Genomic DNA, 26,800 nt, shown 5'->3' with positions numbered 1-26,800 from the left:
AATGCATCAGGTAGCTCTAGGTTGGTTAAGAACCTAAACCGCATCAGATACATAAGCCATCATACACATATCATACATACAAGCAGAGAGCACCCGAAAAGCAGCAGTACCTTGAAGGTTAACACCTTGAAATTTTCATAGTCAATAGCAGCGGAATTTTCCACTATTATTGTCACCTGAGCCTCATTCAGGACAGTTTGGGGAACCACTCGGAAGATGCCACCAGGTCCAACAAGACGGAGGTTGAATTTAGCATTGGCTCCCTGTGAATAAAAGCAGATACAGCATTGTTTTCAGTGAACGATGCATTTCTTACAGCCTAGATTGGCTCTGTTTCTTCACACTGTATATAATTAGAATGAATCTTACTGCTGTCCATCCCCTGGGTAAGAGACTGCTAAGAAGCTTAGTTATATAATCCCTCCAGCCCTGGTCACAAGACAGACACAGCTTTTCTTAAAATAGATTGACAAGCTGGGTTATTCTTTCAGTCATAATGGAAAAACCCTGCAGCAGGACTGGCTAACAGAGGAACTCTTATGGCAAGCAGCCTTAGGCTTCGTGCCACACACTGTGAGCTAGCGCAGGTGACAGATGACGCCACATGCACACTGGCAGGCAAGTCCTGCCTCCTCCTGGTTCCTGCCAAGGAAAGATAACTGAACTGCCCGAGTCAGGACAATGGACCCCTCAAAAACCCAGCCTGTGTCCTAAGAGGTCACAGCCTGGGATGATGATGCAGAGCCACAAAGACATGCAGTTTCCAAACGCAGGCAGTACTCCACGGTTTGCACTGACTGGGTTAAGCTAGCCCAGAGTTACAAACACTAAACCTTTTGGAAGCTGATGCACTTGGGGGGAGAGAGGAGTTCCACTTGTGCAGGATAAAATATGACACAAATTTGACAGCTCCAGGTGAAGTTAGAAGCCAAATCCCATAATATAGATTAATAATTAACCCATTTAACCAACTCTCTCGTTCATCAATTTCTGAAACAATGTCATAGTTACACTGTGACAATGGCCAGATTCTCTGCCTGGCTGGTGTCATGCTCTCCCCTTGCATGAATCTTGAGATGAAGAATTTCTAATAATAACTTTCATACAGGATAACTCTACTTTCAGCTGTATCCCTGGAGGACTTGTTATGAGCAGTTCTTGCTACAACCCTAGCTCATGTCAAGAGGAAAAGTATTCAGCAGTAGTTCCCCAAGGGAACCAGAATGATCTTGGATCCAAACTCAGTGGTCTGTGTTGTTCAGTCATACAAACCCTCACAGCTACACAGATGACAACAGGCTCTCTTTTGCTTGGCAGTAAAGTGAAACACACAAAGCCAGAGGTGCTGGACCATGGAAGATAGTGCTGATGGGCAAAGTGGACATCTAACCATACCAAGTCCTCTGCACTTGGAACTATACATGACTGGAGGGACAGTGGCATGGAGCAGGGAGAGAACTGCTTCCCTCCAACAGCTAAGTGATTTCTGACAGTGATGTCCACCAGATCTGCTCAGACCAAGTCACGCTCCTGCATGTCTCCAAGCAGACAGCCATGGGACAAAAGAATGACTAAAGAAACACCAGCACTGAGCCCTAAGCTGTGTCTGTTGGATGAAGAGGGCTGGGGGAGAAATTTCTGCATAAAGTTCTTGCAAGTAAAGATGGCATTTCCATCAAACTGTAGGCCTAAACCAGACCTTGCTTTCTCCTCCTCACCTGTACCATCCACTCTCCCAAAAGAAAGAGTCACTAATGGCTATGACAGAAGCAGACATATGTTTAATTTTCCTCTCTATATAGTCCGCTTGTACGGAAGAGAAAACATTGCATTCTATGCCTTAAAAGAAAAGCAACCCAACCCTCCTAGAGTCATGTCTTACACTGCACTAGGAAGCTTCTTGAGAAATCTATACAGTGTATTTAGCAATGTTTTCTGCTTATTTTATAGCCTAACTTGCAGCCTAAATATTTTGTCAGCCTACATATGATACATATATATTTCGTCTCTAAATAGAAGAGATGGGGTTTGTTTCTTCCCTTCTGCAGCAACATCCCCTGTGACAATAGCAGGATAGACGTAGCACTGCTTTGAAAGCAGTCATTTATCTGCTTGCTGCAGAGCAGCAGGAAGGAGGGGGAAGAAGCTAGTGGGTTTGATAGAGTACAATACAGTCAAAACAGTACAATACTGAGCACAGTTATATAAGAGCACTCTTTCCAATAGTAATACCATTCTCAGATGCATTAAGCTTTTCTCTTGTCACTGCCTAACCTCAGGCTAACTCAGATGGATGCCATTCACACAGTATTTAGCTTAGGGATCCCTATAGCAACCATCACCATAGTATCTACGGGCATCACAGGTCAGTTGGATAGCAGGCTGTCTTCTTTCCTTTTCCTTTATCTGGTTAGACTTAGTTTGGCTCTGGCATAATTTTTAAGATTACCTAAAAATATCACTCCAGTGGGAATGATTCATCAAAGCATGCACTGCAGGCTCTGGCTGTAACATAAGGGCCAGAAGGATAATATATTGTAATAAAACCAACATAAGGGTACGGACTGTATTGTTTCCGGCAGGGGCTAAGAAGATACAGACAGCAATTGCACTTGAAGTTACTGAAGTGACTGGAAGCTCTAAGTAAATCTCCAAAGGGCGTATATTCTTGGACAATTACACTGACAACAATTGAATGTAACCAGTAGTTACGGGAAGTTCATAAGGACTGTTCAACCTTAAGTCGCCACAAGAACTAGGCTGCAGATTTAGGACCGCCCTTCTCATTGACATAACGGTATATGACAGACCAAGTATACTTCTAGGTCCAAACTCTCTGTGGAAATGGACCCTACTACTACTTTGTCTGCCCCAGGCTTTTGGGGAATGCAGGTGAAACAGTTGAGTTCCTAAAATGACATTTCTCCATCTGACAGCTCTTTCTAGCCTTTGGGAAAATAGGGCAGGAAAACTGAAAGTACACATAGTTTCCACTTACCTGATCTGAATCATTGACTGTAATCTTCAATCCCCTCAAGATTTCACCCTCTGGGGGATGCTCGTACATAGTCAGTTCAAATCTGTTCTGGGGACCATTTTCTCCATAGAATGTTGGTGGATGGTTGTTGAGGTCGACCACTCGTATAGTCACCATGGCAAAAGCATAAACTGACACATCACCTTCCTGACTGACTTCTGATGCCTGCAGCAGGTAAAAGACAGGGAAGAATGATGAGGGAATACTCTCTTTCCTCAGTTCCATGTTCAGGTATTGTTCTGCACGTACCAATCACCCTAACACACTAACTTGTACGAAGATTCACAGCCTTGTATTTCTCTCAAAATCTCAGTCCATTTCACACTGCATTTTATGATAATTAGAAGATTATGGTAATAAAGCAGCCCCAATAAAGCCCCAGTGAAAAAATTCTCCTCATTTTGTGAGCTTAGTACCTCACCCTAGGTGAAAATGGTTCTCTGAAGACAGATAATCTACTAGAGACAAGATAATTGCTTGCCTAAAGTGTTACAGAATAGAAAAGGAAGACAATATTTAAATTTGCTGTGGTACTACAGGCAGCTGATTTTCACATTGCTACAAGGACTGCAGCCTTGAAAACTCTGCGACAAAACCTGTACTTGCCATATTTAGGCAAATATTTGAAACAGAAAAATGACACACTTTTAAAAAAGATTTAGTCTCTGATTTACAATTCTGCTTTGCTGTCTAGATGAGCTTAATTTAAGCTGGATATAGTTTGGACAGACAAGCAAACCTAGCTGGCATTTTTCTGAACTGAAAGATCAAATCTGACTGGATTTCAACAATTCCAACATGCAGCCTAATTCACTGGATTGAACCTAGGACATTTCTTCTGTCAGGACAGAAACTCTGGCTAGTGTTTTTGTAACAAAACAGCTCTAACATGCTTTTTTGCTCAAAGGACTCAAAACGAAAGGCACTAGACTGCTGAATTTCTCTGAAGATGCTAGTCTGGTAACTGAGGCACCTGTCACTACCTACGCTGGGTAATACAACACTCTCTTGGTTCCTCAGGCAGATTTTGTAGCCTGCACGAGCTCCAGGTTGCCACAGACGTAATTAAGAGATCAGAAAAGCTTGCAAGGGCTTAACTAATCCTGTATCTGGGAAGCACTAGCAGACTGCAGTAAACCAGAGAGATTAGGGGAAGAAATGGTGCCTGAGTTTGACTTGAACAACGGGAACTCTATGATCTCCCAGGTTCAGCAAGCTGCTTGAGCCCACTAGCAAGTGCCCTCGGGGATGCTACATTGGTTCCGGCAGCGTGCAAGGCCTCAAAGCTGCCTACAGACGATATTGTCCTTACCATGGCAAACTCTCGTGGTTGTAATATGCATTTGCTGAAGAAAATTATATAGTCTTCACAATTTAACTCCACATTTTTAAACTCTTGGTCTTTAGAAACTGCTTAAAATAATGCAGCCTGTCACACTGATACTAGCTCATCAAGGTGTTAGCCTGTATTTGTATGTGTCTGATCAACATGTCAGGAGTGGATACTGACACGACATTGCATGATCTACCCCAGTCGGTTTGACAGTTACCTACCTCATCACACAGAGGTTACAAGACATTAATTCCCAGTTTAGCAATAAAATCTGAAAACACAGTTATCTACATACTGTAAAGGACGTTGATACTCTAGACTCAGAGATGAAATTAGGACAAGATGACTTCATTTGAAAGAAGTAATTTGAGACACTAAATATCCCAAGGAACAAAAGCAGTTTGTTCTGTTTTATACTATCTGGCACTCTGCTCAAATATAGGAGGTGGTTTCTAAAACAGGTAAAGTCAGCTATAAATTGAGCTATTTTAGACAATCCTGCCTACTCATGGCATTTAAGACCAACAGTCTTCAAGTGGCCACAGAACATACCTGAACCTTTAGTTCATACACTTCTTTCTTGAGTTGATTTGGGCTTTTTATAACAGAAATGGCTCCAGTTGTGTTGCTGATTTCGAATGAACCTTCACTTCCTGCAATAAAACCAAGATGCTCTAGTTAGATGCCACACTTCCTTTTTCTGAACAAGCACGTGTAATCAACTGTACACTTCATTAAACATATCTTTGTCCATGTGTGTATCCATATCTATGAGTAGATCTGAAGCTGCTTTTCAAAAATGAGGCATTTCTATGCCTGGTTACAGTGAGATGAAAACACAAATGAGGGCTAGAAAGGGTTTCCTCCCCTAGGAACAACTCAGTGGGGCTCTGGCCCTTTCGGCAGCTGCCCTCACTTTCCTGTTCCCACCCTGGTCAGGTTCCCTTCAAGCCTCAGCAACCATGCAAATTTGATGTTAATTTCTATTATGCTGTCTTCTTTCTGTGCTGGTTTAGACAAAAATAGACATTTCTCATTTTAATTAGCAAATGCATAATGAAGTCTCTGAGAAACAAGAACATTTCTCTCCCTAATATCAGCCAAGGTGAGAAGTCTGACAATCTGTCTGAAAGAAACAGTCACCCTTTCTGCAGACAGGATCTCTGGAGAAGCATCTTCTGGCCTTAGACATTCAGTTGTTAAAAAACTCAGCCTCTTGCAAGGGGGATTTCGGAGGATCTGGGGTAAAACCCAGGCTTTTTGCATTGAGGCAGAGTCTGACATGGGCAGGACGGGGCTGCAAGCTGACTTTGCTACAGCTGACCTAACTTCCATTGATCCGAACATAACGGTTACAGGGCCGCAGTCCCTTGAGACTTGGTGAGTTTGTGCTGAAGCAAATGCCAGCTTGCACAGAGGCAGCAGTGTCTCATCACAACGTCTGCACCAATCTCACTGTCATGGCCAAAAGCGGGCTGGTGCCCAGGGAGGGGATCCTGCCCTGTCCTGCTCTGCCGAGGGGCTAGGGGCACCCCTGCATGCTACCTCACATAGGGTATTGGCCACAACCTATGCTTTGTGGCAGAGCCTACCTTTGAAAGGAAAAGAGAGAAAAACCCTTACAACGAAGGAGATCAAACCTTCAGAAATAATGGATGATGACCTGAAAACTCAGCCATTTTTCTTTTTCTCTAACTCAATTCCAATGCTGATTTTTAAACCATCTCATAGTATCCTGTTTTGCTAATACCTGCAATAACTGCAACTTCATTAAAGTACAGCAGACACAACACTGAACAGATATCGACTCATACAATGGTCAATTATTAAGATACATTGGCCTGGAAAGTACATCCTGACTGAGAAGAAGCTTAAGTCAACAGTGGCTTCAAGTCGCCATACTTCATGTTATTGTCTAGTTATCACAGGGAAATCAGTAACTCAGAGCACGTAGCATTATGTGTGTTCCTTCATACAGCATGTTCAGAGGATTGGAGTATTTTCTAAAATTATCCCACACTCCCTGGATAAAAAATGCTTATAAAGAATAAATAATTGCCTATTTGCTGTTAGTATTTTCTTGCCCTTTGACAACCCAGCTTGCAGGTATTGGAATAATGGCTTGTCACAAGTAATGCCAGCGTCTGCGGTGCAGCAGCAGAAATCTGTTGTAATCTTTTGTTCTCTACTTCTTCAACTTTCTATGCGCTAAAAGCATATTCCCTTCCCCTCTTTTCCATTTCATGCTAACAAAATCCTGTGTTAATGTGTATGAGGAAAGCCTGCTCTCCATTAAGTCATATTTTATGCTACTTATCTGTCATCCTCTTCCATCTTCATTTTCCACTCTCTCCTAATCACTTTTTTTATCCCATAGCAGCTTTTGGTCCTCTATTTTCTTTGGAAACCTTGTATCTTTCCTCATTAATCCTGTTTCCCTTTGACATTTTCCCTGGTTCATCTGCCTTCATTTACTTTCCTTTCTCAATTTCCCCCTTGTCTAGCATATTTTCATCCCACTTACTTGTTTGTCATTCTCCTCATCCTCCACCTTTCTTTTAACCTTTTCTCATTTTCCACCTATTCTCTTCTGCAACCTTTTTTCTCAATGCTTCTACCTTCTTTTTACCTTCCTCTGTCTATTCCCTTGCATTGAGAAGAAGGAATCTCAGCATGGGTCCCACTCCACATCCAGGCAAAACCTCAACTACAATCCTCTCCATCCTCTTGCTGTTTAGATCACGTAACACAATGAAGAACTTACTGCATAGCTCTGCATCTACCCCTCAGATTTCTCTAATGAAATTCGGGGATCTCTCACACCTGGGAGCTGGGGTGCCCAGCTGCCATGGAAGTCTCATTTTGGGGGAAGAGAGAACCAAAGAAAATTAAAGTTGTAGCTTGAAATTTAGTTGAGCTAAGTTGTTGACTTCACCAGCTAATGAATCATCAATTCAGCTCAGTCTCACATTTATGCTATTAAAAGACGTGTGACAGACACCCTCAGAATAGCTGATGAAAAGCATTACTCTTCTGATAACACCTACTTTCTTCAGTGCAGCATACAGCCAGCCTCTCCTCACTGGTAAATATAATTTCTTCCAAGAAACCAGAGGTTTGACAGTTCAGTCACTTTAATCACAATATTAATAAAAATATCCCTCTAAATACCATGTCTGGGTCTCCCAGTGCATTCTCTCACCTCCCAGATTAAAAGATAGAGATGCTCAGTAGCAGTGAATGCATCTCCCTTTATGCCTTCTTAAATGACAAGCAGGCTACTGATGCCTAACAAATCAGCAACATTAAAAACTCCAAGCGTAGTTCTGTGAAGCAGATACTAAAATTCAGTGAATCGTGTCTTGGCTCTTCTCTGGTAGGCAGGGCCCTGGAGTTGTTCAAGGTACCTGACATTATTTCATGAGAGTTTGTCTCAGCTTTATTAAACTCTAGCATATCCCATTCTAATTTAATGTCAGATCTAGTTTTGACTGCTCTTCAGATTTCCTACAACACAAGTCTACTCACCGTTCACGATGCAGTAATGAATACTGTTAGGCTTTCCTCTGTCTCCATCAAGAGCAATAACAGTAAGGACCTCAGAGCCCTGGGGAGAAATGGAAAATCACCGTCTATGTGCCGAGATCAAAAAGCAGTGAAACTGCAACCACGTATTAATAAACTAAACTTCTGTAAATCTTTTTGCAGTGAGGTGTTGGAGGGGAAAGTGGGTAATTTTGCTTGTGCTGTGTGGGGAACACAGCAAGGGCCTTTGACTCCCAGCCAGAAGAAAAATCAGTGCTTGGCTTTGCAGAGCAGGAGCTGAATGCTACTCCTTGGGCCAACTCTGTGTTGTTCCTACATTGATAGTTTTAGTTGTTCCCAGGTATGTTGCAGCCTCAGGGCACGCCATGCCCTGCCAAGACACTGGTGTCAGTTTGCCCAGCACCCTGCCCTCCTGTCCTTTTTTCCAACTCCATTTTGGGTGAGCACCAGGGGATGAGCAGGAGCACCACACTGCTCCCCACGGGCTGCTCACGCCCACTGCTGTGGCAGCGCTGACGCGTGGGTAAGAAACAGCTGCAAACCCTGTGTGGCCACGTGTACCTCAGCCCCAGGGGCTGGCTGGCTGCAGGAGCAGTTGGAAACTGTGGTCAGACACACCTACCTCGAGCCACAGATTGGACAGAAGACTTGGAGTAATCAATCAAATTAAACTGTGAGTCACTATCAAGATGCCCCCCAGTAGCTGCTGTGCAGGCTCCCAGCATTGCTGCACGGCCCATGGTCACACAGCGTGTTGAGACACCGGCAGCTACTGAGGAGTCAGCAGCTCATTTTGGTCCTACCTAATTAAGTTTGGACAGGCAGCGAAAGCAAACAGGAAAACACAAAGTAACTTGGCCCACAGAACATTTAGGGCATAAAATTGTGATGAAAATGATGGTGATTTAACTGTCCTTAAACCTTCACTGTCTGTCTTTCTGTGCAAGTAACATGGCTGTGGGCCATAGGTACAGAACTTGGGTACTGGAGACCATTTGCTTGTATGACTATTCCTATCAACTCCGAAGGATGATGACTGTCAGCATTAAAATGCTCACCCAAGTGGCAAGGAACTGTGCAATTTAGGCCTCTGAACTAAAGTGTTACTGTTTGGGGCTGCAAAAACAGGGAACATTGAAGTAACTGTCAGTTAATCACAAATGGCAACAGGGAACATTTTCATGACAACCCTTGAGTGAATTTTTCGAACAAGAGCAAAGATCTGTTAGAGCAGCTGGAAATACAGAACTGTATTTATTATCATTTATGCTGGAAGCTGCAATAAAATCTGCCTACTGGGCAAAATGCAGTGCAGTCCCTTTGAAGGTGACAGAGTACTTGTAAATCCTGACAACTCCGCCAAGGAGAAAAGAAGCAAGTTTGCAAAATTAACACCAAACATGTAAACAACACTAAAATCAGCTAGTGCATCTCTCTCTGCAGAATTCATTCTAATAGCAAAACCCACACTAGGAAGGACCAATTCGTGCTTCCAACATTATAATACAATAATAGTGGAAGTTATGAGCTCAGGCTGGATGTAATTAACATATATTGACTCCCATTTCCATGGCAAACACTAACTCCTGTGCGCACCTGATAGTTATTTCAAGATCTATATGTAACTATGCAGAATAAATCGATATACATAATATCATTCATTCCAAACATCTGCAAAGTACGCAGGCATTACTTCTCTGCCCTGCTGGAATGTACCAGCCTATGCACTGAACTGCAATGTACAGTCACGCAAGGGCTGCAGTGCACATTGGAGTTCTGGACAGAAAGCAAAGACACGATCTTCCCTGAAATTCAAGGGAAGATCAGCTGAACAGTGCGCAATCACACTGCCAAAGAGATCAATAGTCCAATGTTGGGTAATTTCATGGGTAGATACCATTTCTTGTCCTATGTATAAAGAAACTTTTAATTAAAAATCTTATGCATCAGGGTGAAAGTTGATCCATACATAAATATGCCACTGCTTAGATAAAGAGAAAACTCATTAGTTTGCAGTTTCAAGAATAATGTGTGGCTGAAAGCATCATGGTGGATATAATAAATAATCTGCCGAACTGTATACTCCCTTTTAAGCAAATCTGCATTAGGCATTTCTGAGGTGATGGCACAGCCAGAAGCTCAGTGTACTCCTTGGATTCTGTGTTTGTGATAGATACGAAGTGGTATCTTCAGCAGCAGACACATGCTGACAAACGCAGTGTCCCCACTTGTAAGTGGTTCTCCTAAGTATGTCCCTACTTGCTTGATAATCTGGTGGGGTTTAGGCCTGGGAGGACTTCCTGGCCCATTCTGCCTATGTAGCCATCACTGAGCAGAAAGTATTCTGCATTTTGGGGATGTCAGGATTGCTTGTCCCCAGGTGATGTCAATGGGACAGCACAAAGAGTCTGGAGCATTTGGGCCTAAATTCTCCCCATCCCTTGCACAACCAGCTGTGGGTACCAGACTGATCAGCTAGAAAATAAAAGCACCAGGAGACCACACAGCACACAAACACACAAAGGCTTCTAGCATGATATTTTCAGGTGAAGTAACTTGCAACCTGCTTAAGCCTTCAGCCAGGTGTCTCTGCAGGTCTCAGCTACAGAAGAGCGCTCAGTCATTGTCTAGACTTAGACCAACATAAATGGGCAGAATTCTTTTTGACTTTAATGACAGCAACAGAAAGCCTTGCATGACAAATTTGCAATGGATGTAAATAAGAAGTCTGAGATTTGGTCAGCTCATTTCACCTAGGAGTCAAATCAGAGCTTGGGTCCCAGTTTCCAATAAAGCCTGTGCTAGAAACCATAGGGCATCTCTTGACTGAGATGTGAAAGATTGCATTTGGTCTCCTACAGATGAAAAGCAGTACTTACTGCGAGTGTATCCTCATAGACGTATCCATAGTAGGGAGTCCCGATGAACATGGGAGGAGTGTCCTGCACATCTTCCACATTGACAGTAACTGTTGTTGTGGCTGAAAACACTTTGTTGTCTCCCCTGAGCTTTCCACCACCATCCTAGAAGACAAGTCACCATCAGATCGGTCTGCCAAAACATGTTTGCAAATCAGCTTATGGTATTGCATGCACCTCACAAGCATTCAGAAGCACAGCCCCAGGAATACCTTCTCTGTCTCAACACACAGATTCACCTCTGCTGCCCTGGTCCCTTCTCTTTTCCATTTGTCCTGCTCCCTCTCCGATTAGGAAGACAGCTTGCAGTGTCTTAGAAGTAATTTCTCATATTAAAAGTGGTTGTGCCAATATATGCAGTCATATGTGATCTTTTATCAACAACACAGGGGACAAGGAATTCATGGGTTTTTTTGGAAAAAGAATGCTAGAAACTGATGCAAAAAGTTAGCGACTAAGGTCACTAAGCCTTTCATCCCACATATAGTCTTTGCAAACATAAGAAAATGTGCAGTAGGCAGGCAGTGCATTTCTAGGGGGAAATTAAACAGTGCACACGATCAAAGTCTCCTAGGGACTCTTACATGACAAAGTGAAAGCACGGAGGAGCTCTGCGGCCAAGAACTGTTAGATAGCCATGGTGTATAAACAGTCTCTGGGGACTTGACTACAATCAAATCTGTGCTACTGTTACAGCAGAGCCAATTAGAAAGATGACTCGCAATTTCAGAAGCTTTTAACACCCTCAGTCTCAGAGCACCAGCTGGAGGTCAGCAGTCACGCCAGTGTATAAGAGTGTGAATTCTTCAGCATATGTACTGTACCAATTCTAAAAATTCAAATTTTTTTGAAAAGATATGCTCAGTTTTTTCCTCCTTACTTCCCCAAAGGCAACATTTAAACCAGATTTTGTTACTTCTCCTTAAATGAACCCCGGCTGAATAAATACATAAAAAGATTTGTATGTTTTTCATAAAACATGAGAAACTCAAAGTCCCCACAAGTAGCAGCAAAATCGTCCTCTTTCCACCTCTGAGAGCCTGTCTATGTGACAGGTCCCCACAGGATCCCGAGAGACTTTACTTCAGAATCCATAAACTTTTAATGCCTTTTATGAATCGTAAGCCATGCCACAGGCACAGCACTGTTGAGAATGACAGTGCCAAGAAGGGATGTGCAGCAATATTTGCAGGATTTGAATAAGCTCCTGCCACAAGGCAGCAGAGAACTGAAAGAAAGAAACATCCACAGGTATTTCCAGAAAAGAAGTCCGTCACTCGTGCTGCACTGGGTGCAGCTGTGCCCTGTGTCTTACTGCGGCTAATGACGGCAACTCGCACTGCCTGCCTGGGGTTTGCCCTTGTTGTGGTAAGGCCATGCCGCAGGCAGCACGGGGGAGCCCTGGGCACCTGCATTTGCCCAAAGGCTGATGCTTCTTGAAGCTGGGGCTGCATACACCAACCCTTCACTTTAGGTGACTCTTAAAAAACGCAGGTGACATTCTGCAGTGTGGCTCACTACCCTGGCACTGGGGCCTGAGTAAAATGCAGAAAACCCACTCCTAAATGCCTCCAGATGTTCAGCAGCAGACACAGGTCACCGTTCCTGCCTCACTTTTCCATGTTACCCCACACACCTCCAGATGTTCCAGAGGGACCGACTCTGCTGCCTCAACGTTATGCCTCGTGTTTCAGCAACCCTTTAAGTCACACTTGTATTCAAACTAATCACTCCTACTCAAATACAACCCCCTGCCTCCTCTAGTTTCAGATAAAAGCTTTATACCTTGGCCACAACAATGACAAAATGTGTTCTTGATTTCTCATAGTCCAGGGTGACCCCTGTTTTGATGCGCAGGACACCACTGTGACGGTCTATTGTAAACTTATTAGCATGGATGTTCTAGAAGAAAAGAAAAGAAGAAACAGCGAGAGATTACAGGTATGGAAATAAGATTGCCGTAGGGATTCATCTTTTATTTCATCTGCTAAGGGAAAAGACTAGAATAATGATATGGTTTGGGTGAATAATGCATTTGATGAATTTCACCTCTGCGTGTTTATGAACAATTCATGAACCAACCACGAGTGTCTCATTATTCAGAATAAATCAGTTACCTTCAAGGTAGATTTTTTTAATCTTTTAGTATTTCATTGTGAAATCTTAAACTTTGGTTAACACAGTTCATTGCATGGAAAGAGGTAGGGAGGTTTAACAGAAAAAAAAGATGTGGAAAAAAGGAAGAAGAAAAAAGGTGTTATCCCTTAGTGTTTCAAAGTTCCAGCTTAAAAAAAGCAGGAAGCTTGCATGCATAGATTATTGTCAATAGAGTTGTGTTTTGGTGATTTTTGTGATATACAAATAAAATCTAAAAGACATCTGATTTCCAAAAAGGCCTAAAAACCATCTCCCTCCATTCTTCTGGACTGGAGATATCTACGAACACACTCCCATCTGGGTATCCATACACAATGGTCACTGTCAGATAATCTTGGCCTTTTCAGTAGACATCACCACCCACCCACATCAGACTTTCAGAGAGGTTTTTTTCTCCGTGCAACTTGAGAATTCCCAGAGATTGCGCCAAAAGACACGGCAACATTTTTACAACAAAAACATGTATTTAGTAACCTTTTTGCCACACAAATACATCAACTAGAGACAAGTTTGAAATTGCTGTTCCTTGGCTTCCTAGTCTATCAACTTACTGGAAAAAGCCCTGTGCAAAATTGAATCCTGCATGTAATGTATTTTAAATGGATCATAATTGGTGAAATCAAAACTAAATTTCAACAAGGCACTCAAGGTGGTATTTCACAGTATGCCCAAGCTCTTAACAAGATTAGCTTTAGTGCTATGTAAATATCTTCCAACTTGTTTCCATATTTGTATCCAAAGTAAATATTGCAACAAACTGGTTTTGGGTTTTTTTCTGTTGCCTTTAGAATCAGGGGAACTACAGGTAATCTGGACAAAGCTGCTTGTAGGAAGAAGGAATTTTAAGGACATAATGCAAAAAAATGCCCTTTTGGCTTGCAGGAGGTCTGTAATAGAGAAGTTCAGCTTTAAATACAGAACCCTTTCTGTTCTCGACCAGTGGGCAATATGCAAAAGGCTGGTTTCAAGTGGGCACAGCTTTGTCAGTGAAAAGACTTAGTACCTCATATTTCACACTGTGATCCAGGTCTCAGCTACGCACCAGCCTGCTACACCAATGTGCACATTTTGGCTTCCAGTGCATTTGGCTTTCTAAAGAAAGCTATTTCATGCTTTAGAAATCCTATATGCATGCAAGATCACAAGTTAGGCTTGCTCTCTCCGTCACTCCAAATGAAAAGTCAATAAGAGCCAAGCCACGAGGAGTCCTGCTGGCAAGCATAGTAGTGACAGTGGCAACTCCAGCTCCTCCTCTTGCCTGCTGGACTGCCCTTGGCTGCTTGCAGTCAGACAATACCTGTTTTGTCGATGCTTGTTTTCTTGTGCACGAAACAAAACCGGTCCTGTAGACACCAGCAGCAAGCACAACACTCAAAATCTTTTTTTAGCCTGATTTCTGAGATCTCAGTAAATAAGAGAGGATTTTTGAAGGTACAGGAAATACCTTACCTGCAAGAAGTAGGTGATACTTCCTCCAGAACCTGTGTCTTTGTCCACTGCCTCAATTTTAAAGATACTGCTGCCAGAGGGAGCGTTCTGTGACCAGAAAGAGTTACCAGTCACACAGAAGTGGAAAACCAGATGAGTTAGAAGAAATGAAAAATGAGCATGCAAGGAGGCAGAAAGAGCGATGGTAGAAAGAATATAAATGCATTGAAGGAACCAAAGAGCAGAAAGAAAAGAGGAAAGAGATTAAAAGCAGAGCAAACTGGAGAAGAACAAGAAGGAAAAAAAACCTTTTTGGAATAAAAATGACAGGAAATCTCAGCTAAGACAGAGTGCATCCTATTCCCGCTGAAGTAAATTCTAAAAACTCCCAATGACTCACATCTTGGAGCTTACCCACAAAATAGCACACCTTCAGTACCTGCAGACTTATTCCCTAAGTTTGCAGTGAATATTAAATATCTACCCTAACCCTAAAACAAAAGAATGCAAGTTAGTCCTGAACATCTTATTTTACTATTTTACATACTAGCTGTTCTTTACATCCTATTGGAATATATTTCCAGTATGCAAAGGAACTTCACCAACCTCTGGGACTTGGACTATGTAAGGTGTATTGATGAACTCAGGGCTCTCATCGTTAGCATCCATTACAAGGATCCTGACTTTTTCAGAAACCTGGAGTAGAACATGAAGAATATATTATGACTCAAACTGATTTTCAACATTGTCCTGGTTTCAGCCTGTTCATTTGCCTACTAAGGTGTATTCAAAGGCAATGAAAAATTATGTTGTAATAGAATATCTCTGCACTACCAAAACTGAGCACATAAAAGAAAATACAGAAAATCTCATAATCCAGAAGAATTTGCTTTGTGGAGAAGACCCAGATATCTCCAAACTAAATAAGGAGTCTCAGAGTACAGATTGGGGCTAATTTTCAAAAGTCTTTCTTCTTCTTTATGGCATTCAAAATACTGTCATGTATTGCATGAGAATACAGAAAAGACTGTAAAAGTTGGTTCCTGACAGCCAAGAGCATTCATTAATGTCTCATCTGATATCATGACACTAGGTTAATAGCATACATAATTTGGATGTACAAATGCACGCTACTAGTACGTAATAATCCATCTTGAACAAAATATGTGTTCTCTTTCTAAAAAGATATTTGACCAGCAAAACTTTCCAGTTGTTTGCAAGTGGACATGTGAACATGATCCCATTATTTCCTGTTTACAGAGGTTGTCAGGGCAGTCGTGCCTGTAGGATGATGGCACCTCCCAAACATATGTTGCAGTAATTGCAATTGATTTGCTTGAGACGAGGAAGAGCTCTAGAGTCATTCTGTCTGGTGAATAGTAAGAGGATCCCACTTTTGTGACACCTCTAGTGATGAATGAAGCCCAGGTCATCTTATTGGCAGACTAATATCCTGGCTGTGACAGCATCTGTCCGTAAACTGAAAATGCCAAGGAAATTTCTAGGACTAGGATTGGATGCTTGTGCAATGACTCAGATAAGTGCTTAATGATTAGACGTGATCAAAGCTTTATTCAACAGCAGACAAGAAAACCCCCACCACCTTAGCCTAAGCAAATCTTCTTAATGTCACGCTACAGAAACATTGCGGGGGTGGAGGGACGGTCAGCCCTTGGGTGTCCAACACTAGTTCCTATAAAGTCATGCATTTCTCCAAAAAGCCTCTAGATTTTTTTTTAGGTATGAATCCTACTGAGCTGACAGTGACACTTCATAGGAAGCTGCTGTAATTCTGCAGGCCACTAAGTCAGTCTTTCAGCTCACACCACATTGTAATTATCCTCAAATAGCTGAGCAAGAAGCTGGAGTGAGACCTGAGTTACTGGGAGTTCAGTGGCTCTTGAAACAGGAGGTAAGACTCTAATGAGATTATGTTTTCTGGTAAAATGAGATAGTCCCTGTAAGGTAATTTAATAAGAGAAGGTATGTGGGGACAGACATTTTGACAAGCTACAGCATAATTAAATACTTACTGTACTCAGGCCATCCGAAATACTAACAATAACTTCAATCTCATCTTCCTTCTGAAAGCCAAGAAAATTCCTTTGTTAGAGAGATGATGTTTGCCCTGACTGGAAAAGGGACTGCAAATTTAAATGTGTCTCAGCAGATAGATGAAAGTAACAACTAATACCACAAAGCAACCACAGCAGAGGCTAGCAAGACCCCTCAGAGGCTCCAGCTGTGGAGCTCCTTGGACTTTCCGTGGCTACTCTCCAGAGACGGTTGGTCTAGGAATCCCTGTTGTCCACAAAGTGCTAGTGAAAATCAGTTGTCTTTTTCAAGAAACGCTCCCTAAAAAGGCACTACTAATTCAAAATTCTTCTGTCTCAGTATACAGTATTTTGAAGGGTTTACTAAGTACTGCATACCCTTCCCTGCAAAGGAGACGTGAAGTGTTCAGTGCCTGTGTTCCCAGAATAAGGCTGCCTTTAGGCCACTATTGCTGGTTACATGTGGGCTTACTAGACAAGTGTCCTGGAACACTGCTTATACAAATCTCTACTTCCTCCTAATGACAGGAGAGTCCCCTGTCTGAGGATTAGAGGACTGTAACTGCCCCTAAGCTTTTGATGGGGTGTGGGAAGATAGGAATAAAGAGTAAACTTCTCTTTTGGCAAAAGCTGGACAGACAGCTGCTGGAAAATTTAACAGCAGTATCAGTGGCTCAAGTCAAATGGAAAACAACATGATGGGTGAAGTATAATGTCTCAGAATTGCAAAGTATATTAGGTGTTTCAAGGGCAAATAAGTTGGCATTGTCCCTCAAAGCCACAGATCAAACTAAACTGAAGGAAATTCCATGAAAACAGAGTGGTGCCATTTCACTGTACCTCTCTGTCAAGCTCCTCGATCAGCGTAACATTTCCAAGGTTCTTGTCAACAGAAAAGTAGCGTCTTGATCCAGCTTCGTAGGCCAGGCCATACGTCACGGGATCTCCTTCGGGATCAGTTCCATTCAGAGTGTACACATGGGTACCTGAAAAATTGGCATTCAACAGCATTTCCCTGTGGTTACTTCAATCAGTGAATATTTCATTGATCTGTTCCTTTGGAACTTAGCTCCCCTGCGGCAGGCAAAGCTTTTGTGAATCAAACCCAGTTACTGTGAAATATGGATAAGTAGACAGCTCAATAGTCCTAATTGCCACTTTTTAGTCTACTGGTTAAACTGAGTTTTATCAGGCTGGTTTCTCTCACAGCAGGTCCTTTCCTGTGGAACTGCACCTAGATCAATACTGTTCACATCAGTGTTTACATAGATGACAAGCTCTTGACTAAGTCTCAGCCCAGGTGACTCAGAAGCAATGCTGTTATACGACTGGGCGACAATCTCAGCAGTACCAAAAGGCCCTCACACACCTATATTCCCTCTATGGGAACAACAAAACTACAAACTAGCAGGCAGAGGATCCGGCAGCTGAAGGCAGCACTGCCACAGGACTGTACCCAGGCTCTGAAGCTCAGGAGATGCAAGGACATTTGCAGACTTTTCCACTTATAGAACTTATAGATGCAAGTTGTCTTTCCTACTGCTCCCCCTCATTAGCTCCCTCTCATTAAATTCTCTACTTAACACACCCACTCACACCAATGAATAAATTCTCTAAACTCATCAATGTATTTCTTTCACAAGCTGGGTAAAGAGATTGTTATTTCTATTTTTAAACATTTGAGAAGTTGGTGTCAGTTTTTCCAGTAAACTGACTTTGTTTATCAGAAGTGATACTTCCTGGGGGAGTTATAACACCCACGTTTTCAAAACATAGTGAGGGTTTATTAGTATTATTTTTTTAAACTTACATGTTGTCATTCTACTGTGCATTAATATCTTCATCCAAATAACTTCAAGCACTTTACAAATATCAGTTAACTGAGCTTGAAATATAAAACACCATTGTTGTTTCCTTCCAATCCGCTGTGCCTAAAATACCCAAGTTGCAGAGATTCAGAACAGAAACTGCTTTACATGTTACAAAGTCCTCTGCACTGGAAATACTGTAGCCAAGTGACTCACTGGTTAGTAGTGAGTTTTGCTTGTGCATGGGACACAAAGAGATGATGGAAGGGTCCCTGCTAAGAAAGTTAGCATAAAGTTAAGGAAGACGACTGTTAAAGGGAACCCAGAAGACTCCAGTTTTAAACTACTCTGACCCTGAGTTTGAGAGATTTTTAATTCTGTACTCAAAAGTTGTAACCTTTTTCTCACACCCTCTCTGCAGTGGCAGTGGAGTTCTTCACTGACCAGATCCATAAGCTTCTGTTTAACTCTAGAGCTTTGGTTGATGTCCTGCCCACAGCACTGAAAGGTCAGCTTCTGGAAGCTCAGTTTTGCAATACAACCTCTCATTTCTCCTTTGCTTATTCCTTGGCATACAAAATGTGAAGCAAACAGATGAGTGCGCTTAATGGACATGCAACATCCAGGCCTCAGTGGTGATACTTAGAAAACATGGCTGTTGTCTTTGCATAGCAAGAGATTATGCCACACCATGTGGGATCTGTGCTCACTTATGAGTAAACTCTCTTGTCATAACTACCAAGGCAGTATTTGGGCAACTTTGTCCAGAAAAATGTTCACACTGCAAAACCCAATGGGCCCACAGAGGCACAAGCAACAGATCCTGTTACAAGCTGGCTCAGCCAGCCAACAAGTAGTCAAGATTTGCAAAACAGGTTCATAAAACTACAGAACACTTTCCACATTTTCCTTGGACTTTTACCACAAAACAGAGTAGAAAATAACAACACATCTCTAGCTGAGATCCCCAAAAATTATTAGGGAAAGTCAATGAGTGGTATGATGATTTTGAACTGTGTAAGTACAAAGAAGTGCAAGGAGAGGAATAAACTGGGGTTGATATAAAATAGCGTCCCAAAAGGACACCTGCCTCCTGATATAGCTGTTTAGCAAGAGACAGAGATTTCAAGACTGTTGAAGGTTCTCCAGTGCCAGCACTGACTGCATTTATTCTTGTTTTTCAAAAGCTTTGTCTAAGCTTTGTCTTAATATCACAGCTGGGGCCAAATGGAGAATTAAGGTGTCAGTTGTCAGCACTTCACTGACACCATTATCAATGCAGTGCTTTTCTTCAGCCTTTTTCAGTCATTAGAAGTTTTTACTACTTAGGTGCTTTTCTGCCCTCCTTCTTCACTTTTCATGTCCCTTCCACTTTATATACTGCTGCCTGCCCTGCCTGTTTCTAACTCATGTGGATGTCTGCAGCAGCTGCTGAGCAGTGCTGCCTGCGCAGTGGAGAAACAGGATGGACATCACAGCCTGCATCTGGGGTCTCTTGGAGCATGCAGGCGACCACCAGGCACATGGTCTAGTGCTGTGACTGGGGCCGCCCCGAGCTACCAACACGGGTAGTACATGAACTGCAAACCATTCCTTGGGGATCACAGGGCATGTGCTGGAGAAGAATAGACTGTGAAAGTGGATTCATTTGAACCTGGGCTTGTTCTTGCAGTCTTTCCAATTTTCTCTCCTACATTTTCTAGGAATTTTCTTATAAGGAAAACAGGAATTTTCTTGATGCTAAATGTGAGAAGAAACATTGATATTGGTACAGATTACTCAGGTTTCTGAGCAAGTAATGAAGGACATCATTGATCTTTAATGCTGGACTGTTTGCTTCCTAGATAAAGCTGATACTTCTTCATTTTTCATAGTACAGGACGCTCGTGTGCCTTTTAAATTGGATTGTGGATCAAAATTTCTTTTCTAGCTCATTATAATTCCTAATTTTGTCTGAATTGTAATTTCACTGCACAATACTCTCCATATCATTAACACCCTGGGAACGCTTCTCAGCTCAGTGTTAATGCCAATTAAAAAATCTCCTCTCAGTGTGCTGCCTCCACTTGCTGAAAAGGAAATAAATGGCAAAACCAGCTAAAATCTTATCAGTGAGTACCAAGTAAACAGCCTCTCCATGTCAGGAAGATAAGGTAAAAGAAAAGCCTTTGCCCAGGGATATGGCAAACGCTATGTAAGGGCCCTGGTTGGAAGAGCTGGATGCTCCAAGTACTTAGGGGACGGTGCAGCAGGCTGGAACGGGGACCTCCTGGGGAGCTGCACACTGCTCCCTGCTACATTTGCTTCCCAGGAGCCACTCCAGGCTTTCACCCCATTTTCCCATTCCATCTTAAAAGTCATTTGCTCTTTGCTCCCGCCACTCAGGCTGAATAGCTGTCCCATGATGCCACTGCTCCATTTTACTTCATTTCTGACAGATTTATTCATGATCGGCCTCTGTCCATGTGCTTTGGGGCTGGTTTTGCCCTCTCACTGAAGACAGGCTCTCCCTCTCTGCTGTGTGTCACTCAGCAATCAAATCCCCTCCCTGCCAAGTTAAACAAGCCAGGCACATTTGGAACTTGTGCTCAGTTCTCCCCTTGCCCTTTGCCACCACAGCTGACATCTGTTAACAAGATGCTGAGGGGGACATACATGGCCATGCTGCCAGGACAGGACACCTCTGTTCCCAACGTCACAGCAAATACCATCTCGCCTGGGGTTATGCGACTGCTTTCCACCTGTCTCAGCCAAAGGCCCATTTCCCCACTAGAAAAGGTGATGGACAGTTAACACAAAAAGCCTACAGACGGCTGTTTTATACTCCAAGCTCACCTCAAGCAAAGGGGAGCTCAGGCTCCCGGAAGGTGTGCACCACACACCAAGATTACCTCAAACATGGCTCCTTTCCCATTCACTACCACCTACCACTCCTTCCTGAGCACAGCCAGGAGACTCCTGCTCCCTCCCTGCACCCCTGCACACTGTGCTGGCTGGCAAAGCAGAGACACAGCCAGGATCAGCAGCACAACAGCCAAAACAGGCCCCACAGCTGCAAGCACCTGTGGCAGGGAGAGGGGGGTACGGCGGCAAGCGCTCAGCATGGGGCCCAAAACACCATCCCATGGACAGCAGCAATTTGTCCCCCTGGCACTCACAGCAACCAGCTCCAAGGAGAAGCCATCTGAGGGCAATTTTCTGATGTATCTGCAGTTTCTGCTAGAAGAATAAAACCAAAAATGAAGGCTGTAACACCTGCAAGTCCTCAGTGCATCTCTGTGCAGTGCTCTGCTTTGCAGGGGCGCTCCATTTTGTGCAGTGTTAGCTCCGCTGCAGTGATGCAGAAGGCAGGCTGTGTTTAACAGTTTTGCTCTGGCAGCTCCTGGCTTTTCTAGCGGGGAGATTTTAATTTCTGGGAAAAGTTGAATATTTTTTCACCTTCAAAAAATCTAGCCTTTCTGGAGTCACCTGAATATGAGGTCTTGGTCGGTCTCCAGATTTCAAGACACAGCTGGGGCTAAATTGTTCATGCCTGTGTCCTTTCTGGTCAGAAAGGAATTATCATTTAAAAAAGAAGCATGTTAATTCTTTCACTCAGATATTTTTTTGTGATAAGGAAGGCTGGAAATATAGTGTGGGCAGAAAAAATTCCTTGTGGGTTCAGCTACTATGTCTATGGTAGGTGAAATACAGAAACACATACAGAGAGATGGCAGAGTGCCAGGGTGGGGTCGCTGAGCACTGAAGGAAGGACCAGGAAAGACATTAGCAGGAACTCACAGCAGTTTGGGGAGCATTAGTTGGATCAGGGTGATAGAAAGAGGAAAGGAACAGTGGGTACCAGAGGGCTCCCCACAGACAGCTGTAAATGATGGGAAGAAATGAGACCAGGAGTGTGTAGGAACACCAGGGGAAGCTTGAAGGATGGAGGGACCCGAAGTGGTCAGTCAGCCAGTGGTAGGTAGCACTGCTGGCAGCTGTCGCTTTGATCAAAGAACTGCCACTGCAAACTGGCTTTTAATGGGGGTGTGTGCGCGTGTGCATGCGTACTTGGGGGTATGGGGAAAAACAGAAAGGAAAAACATAAGTATGAGAGGCATGCGAAGATCTCCAGAGCACCGATGATGCTTGGGCTTTGGGAGAGTAATGAACTTAGGCCTTCCGAGTATGCTTCAAATCCCTTGCTCTGCAGCTGTTCTCTGTCCCCACTATGAGGGCTCAGAGGGCTTAATGAGGTAAGATGAAACAAACAACCTGAAATAGCATCCCACACATGCCTTAAGACGTTGTTTAGGAGCACACACATTTTGTATGTACACAGGCAACTCTTTGCAAAGATCTAATCACCCTGCCCTGCCAAATAGCCACACAAACTGCAACTGCTATTTCAGTTCATAACTTTTCCCATTCTTCTTAAATCCAGCACTGGAAGGGGCTGCTGTTCTGGCCCTTCTTACCTCACGGGGTTTCATGCTCTGCAGCAATAAATGGAATCTGCAGACACTTCCAAGCTTTCACACACAAATAGTATTTGCTGGTTTTATGATAATTTATGTCACAATGTATGTAACTTAGTAGGTCACAACTATCTGTAAGTAAGCAAAATTGCACAAGGGAAGAGAAGGTCAAGTTAAGGATGGTATGAGCACGATAATGTGATTTTCTTGAATTGGATGCATTCATGCAGCTGCAGCACTGCAATTTCTCTTTCTACAGTCACATAGAGAATCCATCATCTCCTTTTGGTGCTCCAAAATGTTTCATGTCCCTTGCCTACAGATGTCGGAATATAACTAACACGCACTACTTTGCCAACTGCTTGTAATCTCAGTGGGGCCAAAGACTGTAAAATTCCTGGAGGTTTATTAAAGCTGCTGTCTATGGCATTGCTCAGATCAGACACTGGCTGCTGCCAAGAAAAGCATCCTGCCTATGACTCCAAATTTTATGTAAGCACTTGGAAGACCCAATGGCAACCTGCCCATTTTTGAGCACCTAAGCCTGAGTGAAGCCATCCAGAATCAAACATATGGAAATTTTAATTCCCCTGTTTTGTCACTGATCATTCTGTTCAAACTGAAAGATGACTGCTGGACTGTGGATGCTCGGGACTGCACTCTGACACAGGAGACCAGATTCCTTCTGGAGATCAGAGCAGATGGATGAAGAGTAATAGCCTCCTCTGCGGTGCAAGACCCGACACTGGGGCCACTGAAAAGGGCCAGCCTGGCAGCCATTTAGCACGGGCAGTATGTGAGCCCTCACTGAGCTCTGGCATAAAGCTCTGACTGTGGTCTGATGCAAACACTGGTCCTCTTGCCCTGTGCAAAGCTGAATGCGCACCCAGCACTGCAGCACCGAAGTGCTGGTGTCATTCGTGCCCTCCTCTGGGGGCCTCCCTGCCAAAGCATCCCTGAGGAGTGGCTGTGCTGATGTGGGCAGCGGATAGCAGCAGCAGTCTGCATTAAGCAAATCCCAAGCAGCCATGTCCCAAGGGAACATCTCAAAGTGCTATCAGAAGAGAGGACCCTGCAGTAGTCACAGCTTTCCATCAAGGTGTTCTGGGAATTGACCTAAGGAAGCATTGGCAGCTGTGTGGCAAAGCTACCACATTTGGACTTCTCAAAAGTAAGGTCTTATCTCCCTTTTGCAAAGGTTTCTCTAGGCCCTTTGCAAAAGCCTAAACTCAACACTTCCTAACCTTTCACCTCAGAGAAATGCTTTTGGTGGCACCTTTGGAGCTTTAAGCCAGAAGTTGTTTCTCTCTTGTCTTTTAAAGCACATTTATACAGCACATTAGAGGTACAAGCCAGCCAATGTAAACACACATAAACACATTCTGGATGAAGCCAGCACACATGAGGCACAGCAGCACTGAAGATGGAGCAGCTTGAGCTTTATCACTGCTGCAACCAAAGCATAAACTCTCCAGGGACCTCTACGCACCTAGTCTGGTTGCTAGTGTTACAAAAGCACGTGCAAAACCCCATCACATATTTGTCATTATTCTTACTCAGGCTAGTTACAAGAACGCTAACACAAGCTCTGATCCCTCGCACTGCTGTTTTGCTGTCAAGGCATGCACATTCTCCTTTTTTGCCTGGAGCCCCAGATCAGATGCACTGGGTCCCAGCACTGGAAAATTATTGCTGTACTTTGCTGCTGCAGGGAGCGCTGTCATCTGAGAGACCGCGTGGCACTGCAGTCCTGATAGGACGGACATTTGTGATTGTGTTGCGGCACTATGCCATCTTTAGCTCCCCATCCCCAGGCAGGTGGCTAGAGGCTCCCAGTGTGGCAGGGAGAGGCTGATGCTCTGTAAACATCTGCGAGCTGGCACCACACCAGGGTATGGAAGTTTGATGGCAAGCAAGTGAGCTGTGCTGCCTGTGGTTTGAGTGGTGGGGTTGGCAAACACCGCCCCAAACAAACTGGGTCAGGGTCCCATTTTGTGGCTATCTGGCATTACAAACCTTATCTACACTATTGGACAAGCAATTCCACGGGCTAATCTTGCTCCAGCAATCAGCAGAGCTGTCCGGATCACCAAGGCTGAGCAAGTGGGGTTTCCATGTGAATCTGGGCAGAAGTACAGCAAAAATTGCAGCTCCTTGGTCTGCCTCTGGCTTTTGCAAGTGCCATTACATTACTGTTGGCCTTCAGCTGAGGTTTCCACTTAAGCTCAACCAAGCTTATAGCAAATCCCTGCTGCATCATAAGCAAGCTCTTTTTAAGTTCATCGGCTAGATGCGTCACTTCTATGCCTTCTCCCCTTCCTCTCCTCTGGTTGAGCAGGCAAAGGAGAAGTCACTGCTTCTCAGTCACCCCTCTCCTAGCATGCCCAGTGTGGATCTTGGCTGGCATTAACACTGTTGGGCCAGAAATGGAGACTTTGAGCAAACTCAGGTAGCTGCTTCCCAAAGCAGTGAGTGATCCTGCTCATGTTTAGGAAGGCAAAGGCAGCAGCATCAGTTTTGCAGAGGAGGCTGTACCCTCTGGATCCTTCCCTCACCCTTGCCTCCCCCAGCTGCCTAAGCCCTGGGGAGGGGTTTGGGGGCACCCCTCCACGCAGCACAGCCATTTCCCTCCTCTATGCACGAGGCAGCTAATAAATGGGTGCTCTGGTACTCAATTTGCAATAGCTAAATACTTTTCTGATTTAGCCTGAAAAAGCTACAGACAAACAGGAGCAAATCCTAAACAAAACCTCAGTGCAGTGTTTGAAGAAAAGCTGTTGTTCATTGCTATAACATATTTTACATAAAAGTTTTTAAATGTTAGGAAATTATTCTTCCCCCCTGGAAAATACTGATTATAAATCACCTTTTTGTTCTTATTTAATTTTTTTAATGCAACTACAGTTAAAAGAAGCATAAATAGACTGCCTCAAAATGTTGAAAGCTGAAAAATGTATCAATTTTTGAATTTTCAATAAAACAAAACTAGACCTTTTTAAAAAACATCAGTTATTTAGACAAAGTAATTTTCACTCCATGTAGAAACATTTTCCACCAAACATGAAAAATGTGAAAACTGTTTAAAGAAAATCATGCCTCTATTACCTTTCAATGTACAGCTTGCTTTTACCAAGGCTAATTACTAGCAACTAGGCTTTCTTCTCATAAGCATTTACAGAAATTGTAAGAAGTCCCTCACCACCATGAATTTATTTCTGACCGCAAAGGTCTGCGCTCTGATGCTGTGAATAGACTGGTGGACCAAGAAAAGGGGAGCTAAAATTCACGTTTTGAATTACAGCTACAATTCAAACATGTCATTTTAAATTGAGGCCAATTAAAAGCTTGAGAGAAAAAAAAAAAAAGACCAGGGTATACAACAAAAACCTACAACAAAACACATGTTGCTGAACAAAAGAGCAAGCAGCTCCAGTTTCACAATTTAAACATAATAATTTTAATACTGACCAACAGGTGTGTCCTCCGAAAGGCTGAGAAGTGCCATGTTCCCGTTTGTGCTTCTGGCTCCGTTATCAAAGAAATAGGGGGCATAATTTGCCTGAACTGTAATTAAAACAAAACAAAAGCCAAAGAAAAGCATTTTGTAGGTGGCAGTTATTTGGCTTTGTTACCTGACTCTCAGCAAACATGAGTTGTTTTGGGAATACTACAGGTGTGTAACATACCCAGTTGCTGCAATGGACTTTGAGAACTGTATCTGTACAGATATTTTTAATAAAATTACTTCTACATGCCACTGTGCCAGCATTCACACAGCAGCAAATAGAGACAGAAAGTATATAAGAAAAAAAAATCCAACAGAAACAAATCAAGTAGCAGGATCTCTCTAAAAAAATCTCCATCAGTTCCAGACAGCTTCATTGCAAAATTAATCTTTTCAGCTTGCAATGACTGCACATGTCTCCCCTACTCTACACATGCAAGTCTTAAACTTTCCCAGTGCCTCGGTACCTTACCAAGTATTCTAAGCATATGCTGTCTTAAAATTATGCCTACTGCATGAGCAATTAGCCATAATTAAATAGTTACTTACTTGCTGCC

The 26,800-nt window shown here is 43.2% G+C and overlaps 1 protein-coding gene across 5 annotated transcripts in view; it reads right to left on the bottom strand.

Annotated features, from left to right (window-relative positions):
• CDHR1 (cadherin related family member 1) overlaps positions 1-26,800 on the bottom strand; it is an 83,002-nt gene that overhangs the window by 20,460 nt on the left and 35,742 nt on the right. For all 5 annotated transcript variants that reach the window (XM_054832826.1, XM_054832821.1, XM_054832823.1 and 2 more), the window contains 11 exons: positions 26,207-26,302; positions 17,314-17,459; positions 16,453-16,503; positions 15,026-15,115; positions 14,441-14,527; positions 12,620-12,736; positions 10,796-10,939; positions 7,899-7,977; positions 4,923-5,023; positions 2,999-3,202; positions 111-263 (listed from right to left, as the gene is read on the bottom strand). In XM_054832826.1, coding sequence (XP_054688801.1) covers positions 111-263; positions 2,999-3,202; positions 4,923-5,023; positions 7,899-7,977; positions 10,796-10,939; positions 12,620-12,736; positions 14,441-14,527; positions 15,026-15,115; positions 16,453-16,503; positions 17,314-17,459; positions 26,207-26,302 — 1,268 coding nt within the window. The remainder of the gene's footprint in view (positions 1-110; positions 264-2,998; positions 3,203-4,922; positions 5,024-7,898; positions 7,978-10,795; positions 10,940-12,619; positions 12,737-14,440; positions 14,528-15,025; positions 15,116-16,452; positions 16,504-17,313; positions 17,460-26,206; positions 26,303-26,800) is intronic.

The sequence above is a fragment of the Grus americana genome, chromosome 7 (assembly GCF_028858705.1).
Source record: "Grus americana isolate bGruAme1 chromosome 7, bGruAme1.mat, whole genome shotgun sequence".
Classification (NCBI taxonomy): Eukaryota; Metazoa; Chordata; class Aves; order Gruiformes; family Gruidae; genus Grus; species Grus americana.
The sequence above is the reverse complement of the archived record's forward strand: the minus strand, read 5'-3'. Positions and strand labels throughout refer to the sequence as shown.